Below are 12,672 nucleotides of genomic sequence, written 5' to 3' on the forward strand. Positions count from 1 at the left end.
CTTTCTCTGTGTATATGTGTTTGTATGTATATACATACACATGACAAAGACAGTTGAGCATCTGTGTGTTAAAAATCTGTATTAACACTCGTATTAATCCGGTTGTATTGACATTTCCCTGAACTAATATTATGTACTGTTTACTCCCTTCTGAATAAAATCAAATATATATAAATGTAGAATTTGACATGCCTTTAATATCTATTCCCCACAAAATTTGATTAATATAGAACTCAATGTTACCTCTTAAAAAACTCAGTAGGGGAAGCCTGGAGAAAAATACAGAGACTGAATAGACATTTTAGTTTCCACCAAATTTGAATTAAAGAGTGAAGCAATTCATATTTTAATAAAACCATTGGGTGGATTATACTCATCCAGTGTAACATCTGGAAACTCTTAATCTTTTATCTTTTAGTAATTACTTGTACATATCTGGTAAAAAGTGATTAAATGGCTGATTTGGTGTATTCGCACTGTGAATCCTCTTTGGATTTTAATTTGGGTGATGCAGAAGAATTCGATTAGTAATGTAAATCTTGTTGCTCGCCTCTAGTCCAGCCAGTAGAATGCACCGTAAGAGAGAATCAGTGTAGTACTAACTGGCTTGAGAAAGCTAGTCCACATTAGGAAAGAGGCTGGGGCCTCATGGAGGAAGAAAGGTCTCTGAAAGGCTTCCGGGCAGTTAGGGTAAGCTATTTAGTAAGAACTGATTTGGGGCGGGAGGGTAAGTAGTAGGGTGGGTGTGGATGAGTATGTTTGGGTGTGGGCATCTCCTCTGCACTGGGCTGAGCTGAATGCAGTCCTTCCATGAGTTCTGCAACCCTTGGGTTGGAAAAGAGGCTCTAGTTTGCTTTAGGCTACCTGGACCGAGCCATATAAGGCATGGGAGAAGTGGTTTATCTGTTTAAAGGTGCTATTCTTGTTCACACTCACTGACGAGAAGAAAAAACTTTAATGAAGACTTAAGTTTTTAATACAAGGAAAAAAATTCAGTCTTGAGAGTTAAAGCTTAGGTTTAGTTTTTCTAAAACCTTAAAAACTAGAAACCATTTACTAAAGCTAGATTTTTTTTTTCTTCTTTTGAGATAGACTTTCGTGCTCTGTCACCCAGGCTGGAGTGCAGTGGTGCAATCATGGCTCACTGCAACACCCACCTCCTGAGTTCAAACTACTCTTGTGCCTCAGCCTCCTGAGTAGCTGGAATTATAGGTGTAAGCCACCATGCCTGGTTAATTGTTTTTGGTATTTTTAGTAGAGACGGGGTTTTGCCACGTTGGCCAGGCTGGTCTTGAACTCCTGGCCTCAAGTGATCTGCCTGCCTCAGCCTCCCAAAATGTGGGAATTACAGGAGTGAGCCACGACGCCTGGCCTAAAGCTAGATTTTTATAGTCCTTAGAACCAAACAAATTTCCCCAAGTACAGTAAGAACTCTAATAGTATTTCCAAGTCAACACTGGAATAAATAAGAGTAGGATAGCTTATCTGCCTCTGCCAGAAAAAAGGAACTTCATAGTGAGAGTTTGGTTTACAGCAGACTTAAACAACACAGTATGGACTGCACGGGTCCATTTATATGTGGATTTTCTTCCATCTCTGCCACTCCTGAGAAAGTAAGACCAGCCTCTTCCTCCTCCTCAACCTACCTTAATTTAGTGATCCACCTCCACTTAATGAATAATATATATTATCCTCTTTATGATTTTCTTAACATTCTCTTTTCTCTAGGTTACTTTATTGTAAGAATACAGTATGTAATACGTGTAAACTAAAATGTGCATTAATTAATTTTATTATCTGAAGTTTCTGGTCAACAGCAGACTGTTAAGTTTGGGGGTGTCAAAAGTTGTACATTGATTTTTAAATAATTTCTACTTTTAAAATTAGATTCAGTGGGTACATGTGCAGGGTTGTTAGCTGGGTATATTGCATGATGCTGAGGTTATGGTTACGACTGATCTCATCACCCAGGTGGTGAACATAGTACCCAATAGTTAATTTCCAACACTTGCCCTCCTCCTCCTTCAGTGTCTACTATGGCCGTACTTATGTCCATGTGTAACCAATGTTTAGCTCCCACTTATGAGAACATGCAGTATTTGGTTTTCTGTTCAATTTGCTTAGGCTAATGGCCTCTGGCTGTACCCATGTTGCTACAAAGGACCTGACTTCACTCTTTATGGCTGTGTAGTATTCCATGGTGTATATGTACCACAATTTCTTTATCCAATCCACTGTTGATGGGCACCTAGGTGGATTTCATGTCTTTGCTATGGTATACACTGGTTTTAGCTGTGCAGGGGTGGGGTAGGCACCTCAACCCCCATGTTGTTCAAGGGTCAACTGTACTTTTAGTTATTATTGAATGTTGACATCTTATGTTGATCTCATTTAATGAGATCATGAGAGGTAATACTGTTTAAGAGATCAAGGAATAAGCTTAGAAAGGTTGAGTAAATTGCCCCAAAATCACATCAGTCAGTAGTGGTAGTTAATATTCAAACTCAGGTCTATTTGACTCCAAAACTCACGATTTTAATCTCTATGGGTAACATCTTCAAGATAATTGAGCCCCAAAATTTGTTTGATAAAATCTTTCATAAAATTACTGCCTCACGATCCAGTGGAATAAGCAGGTTTATAAACAAACGCATTCATATAAAGTTAGACACAAATGTCTCTGGGAGCATGGAAAAGGAGGTGATTAAGAATGCAGGATGTGAGGAACATTTCACAGTGGGAATATTTCATGGATTTTTTATGATGTCTGCTTTAGGGAATAACCAATTTATTTATCTCTAAAAACTGACATCCAGGGAGACATTTCCTGCCTTTGACTTACCTTTCTTAAGGTATGGGCATGCAATAAATGTTTATACATAAAGGTTTAATAGAAGTGTTCCTTCTAGAAAGTGGCTCATGTTTTAAGGGCTGTTGCCAAATGGCTACCAGGCTTTTTACTTCTGTTGCAAATTTCTGTATTTTTAAAAACTAGCTACCAGAGACTTATTAGCTTTTTAACTTGGAAAAACAAAATAGAAAATCTCAACAGAAGCAATTTATATACAATGCAGTTTGAATGGACAGTAGAGAAGGACACAAGGTCATTGCTGAGCAAAGAGGAAACAAAATCTTTGATTTACCTCCTTAATCTATGGCAGAACTCTAATTTACCATTTTCTGAAGGTTATCTCTAATTCTAATTGCCTATTTCCATCCTGTCCTTCTGAGAAATTGAAGCCACAGACACCCTTTCCGTGAGTGTCAAATGCCTTCTGGTGATTAGGTATGCTTCCGTGCTGACATTGGTGGTCTGTAGCTTAATTACGGATATGTAGGGGCAAAGCTGGCCTTTGGATATTAATCAGTGTTACTGAAAGGAGAACTCCTAAAGCTACCACCTTTACAAATGTATATCCAATTATTCTTGATTCAAAGAGTAATTGTTCAAGTTTTTTAAAAAAGGAGTCAAAGTATATTCCACATTTTGTCTGAAAATAAGGGATTATCATATGTATTAGTCCGTTCTCATGCTGCTATTACAAAATACCAGTAACTGAGTAATTTATAAAGAAAAGAGGTTTAATTGGCTTACAGTTCTGCATGGCTGGGAAGGCCTCAGGAAACTTACAATCACGGCGGAAGGGGACACAATCATGTGTTTCTTCACATGGTGGCAGGAGAGAGAATTGGAGCGTGAAGGGGAAAAAGCCCCTTATAAAACCATCGGATCTCATGAGAACTCACTCACAAGAACAGCATGGGGGAACTGCCTCCATTACCTTAGGACCTCCCATGAGGTCCCTCCCCCAACATGTGGGGATTACAATTTAGATTACAATTCAAGATGAGATTTGGGTGGAGACAGAGCCAAACCATATCCCATCATACATCAGAAAAAGTTCAGTCATCACCTGCAGTCCCATAAGCCTGCTCACTGGGCACTGTGTTCAGATATTTCTTGACCCTCGTTCTCACCATTAGTTTATAGAAGATGAACTAACACGAGGGAAAGGAGCAGGTGTAGAGACAGATTTTGAGCCATCATGTTAAAGGGGCAGATCTATAGCATTTTACAGTCCTTGTGTTCATGAAAATAAAGACTAGTAGTAGCAAGTATTTGTGCTCAGTCAAAATGATCCTAAAGCAAAAAGCAGAAATGCCAACAAAGACCTCACCTTGTGCAAGAAGGGCCTGGGGCTCACATGTGGGACTAGACACGATTCCTTTATATACAAGAGAATTTTTCTCAGGTCCACCCTTATGGCGGAGGATGTGGTCCTGATGTCGCATATCTCCATGTATGCCTTATAACGCATTGCTAATTCATTTTAGAATTCAATAGGATTTACTGAGTGCCTGCAGTACACCTGGTACTGTCAATGGCTTTTACTGGTTTGTCATTTTCAATAAATGCTTTTGTCATCTTCACAAATCCTGACTTAAAATTCTCTGCTGTATAGGCTGTCATCTAAATATGTCTAATGGTGATTAAAAGTCAAGGTGTGAGCCCTAAAAGGAAACTCAGTAATCTGATTTTTTCTTTTTACCCCTTCCTGTGCCCCCCTCCTCAACCTCTCCGTGTTTTTTTTTTTTAAATGAATGTTCCTCAGGGCTTTCAAAAAACATTTCCTACTACATTTCCCAATGCCTTGGAAATACAATTGTATGAATATTAAAACAAATAGTATGTATTTACTTCTGAGTTGAGAGTTTAAAATTATGTTCATTCCTTTATGGTTTAGGTTTCCTTAAGTCTAGAGACAGCATCTCTAGTATGAGCATGATAAATATTTTTTCATAAGTACAGAGGAAGTTAGAGAAGTATAAATCACTTTCTAATACAAATCAACCATCCTTATGATAATCTGGCAGAAAAGAAATGGAATGTCTACCACTTCTGCAAGAAGAGGTGGCATAACTCAACCTGCTGCAAACCACTTAGGGACAGAGATTTTTAAACAGTTGCTGCCAAGTACTTAGAACAACGTGTGCTTGTTAGAAGCTAATTATTCCCTTTCTCACTCTTGATTCCAGACTACTAGAATACAATGGGGACATCACATTAACTTATTCTTTCAGAGCACCCTTCTGGGAGTAGCCTGGAAAGATTAGGCAGATTGTATTGGAGATTCTTATTCTCCAAAAACAAAGGTAGATGCAGGATCTCTGTCAGGATACGTCAGTCTTTAAGTGTGTATCTAGCAATGAATGAGAGAAATGAATACAGCAAAACTGAGCTAAGTCAAAGCTTTGAGGCTTACAGGCAATTGAAGTTACAGGTAAGTCTTACTATAGAATGAATTTGTTTTTACATCATGCTTTTTTAAAAATTGAGTACATGTGTTGCTTATTAATGAATCTTAATCTCTTAAACTTTAAATATATGAAAGTTTCCCACTTTTGTTTTCTGAATGAGGTCTGCTAAATTTAATTCATATTGATCCCAGCTTCACCTAAAAAATATTTGAAAATTCTATATATTTTCATTCCTCAGTGCTACCTGCAGTTTACTTCACAATGATACATTCCCACCTTGCCAGACTTTTACTTTGATTTGGTAATATCAGTGATGACAGTTGGCTGATGATATTGTACTTTTTGTAAAGAGGTAATGACACTAAGGAGCACAGCTGAAAAAGCGAGATTCAAAATAGATAGACTTAAATTATTTTTTAAGACAAGGTCTTGCTATTTAGCCCAGGCTACAGTGCAGTGGTATGATCATGGCTCACTGCAGCCTCAACTTCCCAGGCTCAGTGACCTCCCATCTTAGCCTTTAGAGTAGCTAGGACTACAGGTGTGTGCCATCATATCCTGCAATATTCACTCACTCAGATGGAGCCTCACTATACTGCCAAGACTGGGCTCAAACTCCTGGGCTCAAACTCCTGGGCTCAAGCGATCCTTCTACCAAATTGCGGGCTTGGCCCTTTTCCAAGTTGAACCCTCTCCCCCTCCCCCTCTCCTTTTCTGTTCCAAAGCTTTTTAATCAACTCACTTCTGCTCTGAAACTTGCCTAGGTCTCTCCTTCTGCCTTATGCCCCTCAGCAAAATTCTTTCTTCTGAGGAGGCAAGAACTGAGGCTGCTGTAGACCCATATGGATTTGCCACCGGTAACTTGGGTAACTCGGATATCTGCCACTGCTAACATATTTGGTCCACATGACTCAGATACCTTCCTAGTGGCCATTGAGCTCCAGACAATCCTCAGTGAGGAAAACCGTACTCTCAATATTCAAGAATCACCCTTCTAGAGGGGACCTCTGCACTGCCCATCGGTGGGACAAGACAGTGGTGAAATCCTGGCTATGTCTCAGTTGGACCCGGCTGGATACCACTTTCATCAACTGATGCAGCCAACTCAGCCCTGCCGGGTAGCAATGAGCCAAGATCCACCGAACCGCAACCACCCCCTCTGTCAGCAGGAAGAAGTTAAAGACAGACCTTCATCCATTTTGCCCCAAAGATTTGAGGTTCTGGACTCTTGAGGTGAGTAATGTTACAGCAAGTAGCTAGTCATGTATGAACAGGGCAAGAGAGAGAAGCCCCCTCCCAACATACACTGGGAGTGTTGGGCAACAATCAGCTGATGGTCAGGTGGTTGTTAACAAGCAGAGAGCAAGGAGCCTCAATTTTTTTTTTTTGCTAGGTGCTAGTCCCTAATGGAATCAGAGCAGAATAAAACTACTGAAAATAAGGAAAAAATAAAGAGAAATTCAGAACCTCAGCACCCTTCCATGAACATGTACGTTTTTCACAAAACTACATTTAAAAGTTTAGTTATCCACCGAGTATGGTGGCTTATCCCTATAATCCCAGCACTTTGAAAGTTTGACTTTTCTTTCCCAGAACAGAAGTAAGAGTTGATTAACAAAGCTTTAGAACAGCAAGGAAAAGGAAGGGAAAGAAAAGAGAAGTTCACCTTGGGAGACAGCAAAACAGGCGCCTTCAGAAAGCAAGTGCGCAGCTTGACCTCTGTGACTTCGGGTTTTATACGTTGGTATACTTCCGGGATCTTGCAGGACTTCTGCCTACTCCTGAAATCTTATTGGAAGCTGCTGATCAATTTCAGGTGTTTTCTATCCATGAAGAGCGTGCCTTTCCCTGGTGCTGGCTGTGACCAATTGTTATTCCTCCTGAAATCTTATTGGGAAGCTGCTGATCAGTTTCAAGTGTTTTCTATCCATTAAGAGCGTGCCTTTCCCTGGTGCCGGCTGTGACCAATTGTTACTCCTCCTGAAATCTGATTGGGAAGCTGCTGATCAGTTTCAGATGTTTTCTACCTATTAAGAGCGTGCCTTTCCTTGGTGCTGGCTGTGACCAATTGTTACTCCTCCTGAAATCTGATTGGGAAGCTGCTGATCAGTTTCAGATGTTTTCTACCTATTAAGAGCGTGCTTTTCCCTGGTGCTGGCTGTGACCAATGATTACTCCTGAACTCTTATTGGAAGCTGCTGATCAGTTTCAGGTGTTTTCTATCCATGAAGCGCGTGCCTTTCCCTGGTGCTGGCTGTGACCAATTGTTACTCCTGAAATCTTATTGAAAGCTAAAGTAATAATTAGTCACAGCCGGCCCCAGGGAAAGGCACCCTCTTAATAGGTAGAAAACATCTGAAACTGATCAGCAGCTTCCCAATAAGATTTCAGGAGGAGTAACAATTGGTCACAGCCAGCACCAGGGAAAGGCACACTCTTCATGTTATTGTCACAGTCCATGCATTCGTTATAATTTTCTTCATAGTTATACGGATCATAATTGGAGGCTTCGGAAATTGATGAGTCCCTCTGATAATTGGTGCTCCTGACATAGCATTCCCTCGCCTAAATAACATAAGCTTCTGACTCCTTCCCCCCTCCTTTCTACTACTAGTAGCATCCGCCTTAGTAGAAGCCGGCGCTGGGACAGGCTGAACAGTGTACCCCCCTTTAGCAGGGAATTTCTCCCACCCAGGAGCCTCCGTAGACCTAACTATCTTCTCGCTTCACCTAGCAGGCATCTCCTCTATTTTAGGAGCTATCAATTTCATCATCACTATCATTAACATAAAACCTCCCGCAATATCTCAATATCAACCCCTCTATTACTTTAGCTTTCAATAAGATTTCAGGAATAACAACTGGTCACAGCCAGCACCAGGGAAAGGCACGCTCTTAATGGATAGAAAACACTTGAAACTGATCAGCAGCTTCCCAATAAGATTTCAGGAGGAGTAACAATTGGTCACAGCCAGCACCAGGGAAAGGCACGCTCTTCATGGATAGAAAACACCTGAAATTGATCAGCAGCTTCCAATAAGATTTCAGGAGTAGGCAGAAGTCCTGCAAGATCCCGGAAGTATACCAACGTATAAAACCCGAAGTCACAGAGGGCAAGCTGCGCACTTGCTTTCTGAAGGCGCCTGTTTTGCTGTCTCCCAAGGTGAACTTCTCTTTTCTTTCCCTTCCTTTTCCTTGCTGTTCTAAAGCTTTGTTAATCAACTCTTACTTCTGTTCTGGGAAAGAAAAGTCAAACTTTCAAAGTGCTGGGATTATAGGGATAAGCCACCATACTCGGTGGATAACTAGACTTTTAAATGTAGTTTTGTGAAAAACGTACATGTTCATGGAAGGGTGCTGAGGTTCTGAATTTCTTTCTATTTTTTCCTTATTTTCAGTAGTTTTATTCTGCTCTGATTCCATTAGGGACTAGCACCTAGCAAAAAAAAAAAAAAAAAAAAAAAAAAAATTGAGGCTCCTTGCTCTCTGCTTGTTTTGACTATTACAACAGAACAAAAGAATAAAATGACCATTATCAAAGTATAACTTCTTATCCATCTGTTATGTGCCTGCCTGTCAATCATCTATCCCCTTTATCTGGATACTTAAATTTTTACATAATAGGGAGACGTGTACAGGGTGGTAAAATGTATTCTGAGAAGTGCACAGTACAGAAAGTAAACCCACAGTATAGTGAAATGTAATTTCCGTTGAACATATTTTATAAACATTTAGACTTAAGTAGTCAATGCATATCCTGTAAAAACTACAATCGCCACCAACCAACCAGAGAAGCATGAAATACTGAGATTAAGTAAACTAACTGAAAAGGCATGTCAAGCCCTTGACTTTGGTAGAAGTTAATATCGGTGAGATAAAAGTATTTCAGTTATTACATCTATGCTACATATAAATCAACATCAAGAAGTCTCTGGCAATGTTTTAGGATATTCCAGTGCATTCTAATTTTTTATCAGATGCATAAGAAATTATTGCAGAAATTGTGTATCAGTCTAAATCTTAGCTGTCTTCAGAAAACGTTTCCTTCATACTACCATGAAAGCAATAGTTTTTTTTTTCTGGAATTACAGGCCAAACCCCTTGACAAAAACTAGAGTTGTCCATTACACTACTTCTGACCTATTTCTACATTTTTTGTATTAAGAGCATTAATATCTCACTTGCTTAGAAATTTGATAGTTTTTTCATGTAAACATTTTATAGTTTTCAAGCAAGTATCAATATTTACACGTATGTTTAAATAAAAACCTTATTACAAGCATATTCGAATTACTTTTCATCACAGAAATGGGTAAGGTTAATTTTGCATGATCATGACTCGGGCAGTTTGTGTGTGGCTGCTGGCATCTGAAGAGGGAAATAAAAGCATGAGACGCTTGTCTTCTGATTCTTGAAATTACCAAACCAGTCCCCACTCCTCGGCTTTTCTCAACCCTCTAATTCTTATTCTATTAAATATTTTCGTACACAAATAACGAAGATACTGTTAAATACAGGCAGTCAAGTTGGCCCATAAGAGTCCCTTTAAAATATAACATGTAATTGCCTTCAGTAAGTGACTACAATCATTCCAACTGCTTTGCCTTGTAGAACATATATTTAACTGTTAATTTCCATGATAGAACTCCGTTAGTTTGGAAACCCTGGCAAGCAAATATTGCTATAAGAAGATACTACTTCAGTTCGCTTGCAACAAATAATTTTTGTTAAAACTTACAGCATTGTTAATAGTGAGCAAAAGCTAACGTGTGGGAAAAAAGTCTGAATGCCTAACTACCAGAGGGTCAAAATTGGTCATTGTTTCCCTAGATGTTTATTGGATGCTTATTACATTCAAGCCTATGGTGCTCAGTAAATGTTTGTTGGATGAGTAAATGCTCTTGGCTGTGTGGGTTTCAGCCTTATTTTCTTAGTTTCTTGCTTCCTCCAGTGTTGGCCAGCTGTTAGTTGCTCGTAGTCAATCAAATATTTTATTTGAAGGGTAAGATGATTCAGCTTAAAACAAAAGGGAAGGAACGGGAAGACAACTGCCGGAGCTGGGTTGTCGGCTGCTGTTAGTCAGAAATCTGCTAGCTATTAATTTGATTCATCTGGCAAGCTATTCCTATGCTAGTTAATTGAGCATTTATCATTAGAAAAACTACAAAGGCAAAGTATCTACATGTGGCCCTTTCTACCCTGCATCCTTTCCAAATGGTTTCTATATTGAGGTTTTGACTAAACTTTAAGACTTTCATGGGTAGGTTTGTGTACCAGTTTATGGCAGAGCCTTAAAGCCTGAAGCCAGCCTCCTGAACTGATATTGAATCCTTTCAAGGAAAAAGATGCAAAAAAATTCTTCATAAAACACAGCATGAAGCAGACCTCTACATTAGCTTTTAGTTTCTGATAATGTGCTCGGTATAATGTTTTAGTCAAGTTCTTGTGCCAAATTGGGTCCTTAGCCCTCACAGTAATTTTTGGAATTTTTTTTTTACCATGAGTGTAGGAAATGATAGCTTTTTAAAAGCCACTGTAAACCTCGGCTCCCATTGCTGCCAGTGACAGCTGATAAAGGGGAATGGGAGGAAAAGCAAGCAATGCAAATACAAAGCAATTTGCATGAGTCAGTCCACCTGCAGGAAGCTAATGGAGGTGCTGCTTTCCTACTTTAAGGTGACTTGCCTTGCAAACTGTAGATCTCACCAACGCTGTTCTGACGAGTAATGTGATGCCAGTACGCGCTGCGAGGAAGAGAGATTGATTTGGATAATGTCATTGGTTCAGTCAAGCTTGTCTGAAGCTAAAAGAGAAAAGAAAATGTGTTTTAGGCCTTGTTGAAAACTGAAATCTGCTCTTTTAAATGTTCAGGGTTAAATGAGTGACAGATGATAGAATCTGCTGTAGAAACCTACATGATCCCCTGTGTAAAGATAACTTTTTAAAGTAAAATCATTACTCAAAAATGTGAAAGGAATACTTGTAAACAATTCAATCTAACTCATTAATTAAGAGAACACAAATAATACGAATGATTCCAATGACTTGTAGCAATGGGGAATGCTGGTAAACACTCAGGGCACGATCAATTGTAGTCACTCCACCCAACAGTTACTTAAATTTCTATGGACAAGAATTATTTGCATTACTCTCGGCTTTCTACAATTTACAGAGTTGTAAAATAATAAAGGTGCCAGCCCCTTCAGAAGCAGAGACCCATGAAAGGTTTACAGAATACCCATTATTTACCCATTTCAATCTCTATAAAACTTTTCCTTACACGTCCTCCCAACCTTACACAATGGATATTTTCTCAGACCTTTTTCCTTGCTCCTGTGATAGAATCTTGTACATATTAAAAAGGTATTCTCTGAGAAACTGATAAAATTGTGGCATGTTTATTCGAAATATTTTAAGGATAGCTGAGAAGATTAACACAATATCACGTACTCAGCTACGTGATTAGTTCAAAGAAAATAAGTTTACATTGCGTTTTCAAGAAATAGCTTTATTTTAATGCACAAGAAGTTTCAAGAAACATGCAGAAATGGTTTTATTTAGTCTTGGCACACATGTCTCTGACCCAACCTGAGGAAATGTTTACTTTTGACAATGAGTAATCCTCTAACGAATAAAATCGCATTTTCTTTGACTCCTGGCAAAACAGAGTTGTAAAGATGATCTCTGTCAAATCTAGGCTTTGCGTGCCTTGCTGCTACTGTGGTGGGTACCTTCCACGGTGCTCCTGCACACCATGTGCCCAGCCCTTGATGCTTGGATGGATCACATACTTCTACATCCAGCATTGGATTTGACTCTTGCCACCCTTCATAGAAGATGCTATCAGGAAAGTACCCGATATGACACAACAGGTCGTTCAAGGCCACATAAAACTAAGAGGTTCTTACATTTTAATAGAAAGTGGAATTAAAGAGCTTGCACATATTTCATTTAGTGGTAAGACATTTCTGGAGCTGCTACGTCTTGTCACAAAAGTGCCATACTCGGTCTATTTAAAAGTCTGGCACTGTTGAGGTATCTTTTTTTTTTAAAGATGGCTCCAAATGGTAACTTTGCAGCCATTCTTTGTTTTTTCAAAATTTGGTAGACTTCAAAGTTTTCCTGCTTATTACATAAACAGGTGAACTATCCACATCCACATCCTGTGGTTGGTGTTTATAGGGGTGGGGTTCTACGGAGACAAGCTTCTGGGTTATAGAGCAGTGCTTTCAGAATCTTTTGGGTGGTTTGGTAACAATAACGGCAGGAGACAGCCAAATGCCTAGGCAGATAGTGTCCCCGGAGAACCTCGGACCCACCCAGGTCATTGTATATAGGGGACTTGTCTAAACATGCCCACGGTAAAAAACTGTCCCTTAACACATGAGCAGTAAAGGAAATGAATGTAGGGTG

General features: G+C 39.4%; 1 protein-coding gene and 1 long non-coding RNA gene across 2 annotated transcripts in view; one reads left to right on the forward strand and one right to left on the reverse strand.

The window, feature by feature from the left end:
- The window catches only part of DOK6 (docking protein 6), a 436,008-nt gene that overhangs the window by 77,198 nt on the left and 346,138 nt on the right, over nt 1–12,672 (reverse strand). The window contains exon 7 of the mRNA XM_005586482.5: nt 10,945–11,062. Within this exon, the coding sequence (XP_005586539.1) occupies nt 10,945–11,062 (118 nt within the window). The remainder of the gene's footprint in view (nt 1–10,944; nt 11,063–12,672) is intronic.
- The window catches only part of LOC123569990 (uncharacterized), a 67,994-nt gene that overhangs the window by 45,145 nt on the left and 10,177 nt on the right, over nt 1–12,672 (forward strand). The window lies entirely within an intron of this gene.

This window comes from Macaca fascicularis, chromosome 18, assembly GCF_037993035.2.
Source record: "Macaca fascicularis isolate 582-1 chromosome 18, T2T-MFA8v1.1".
NCBI classification, from domain to species: domain Eukaryota; kingdom Metazoa; phylum Chordata; class Mammalia; order Primates; family Cercopithecidae; genus Macaca; species Macaca fascicularis.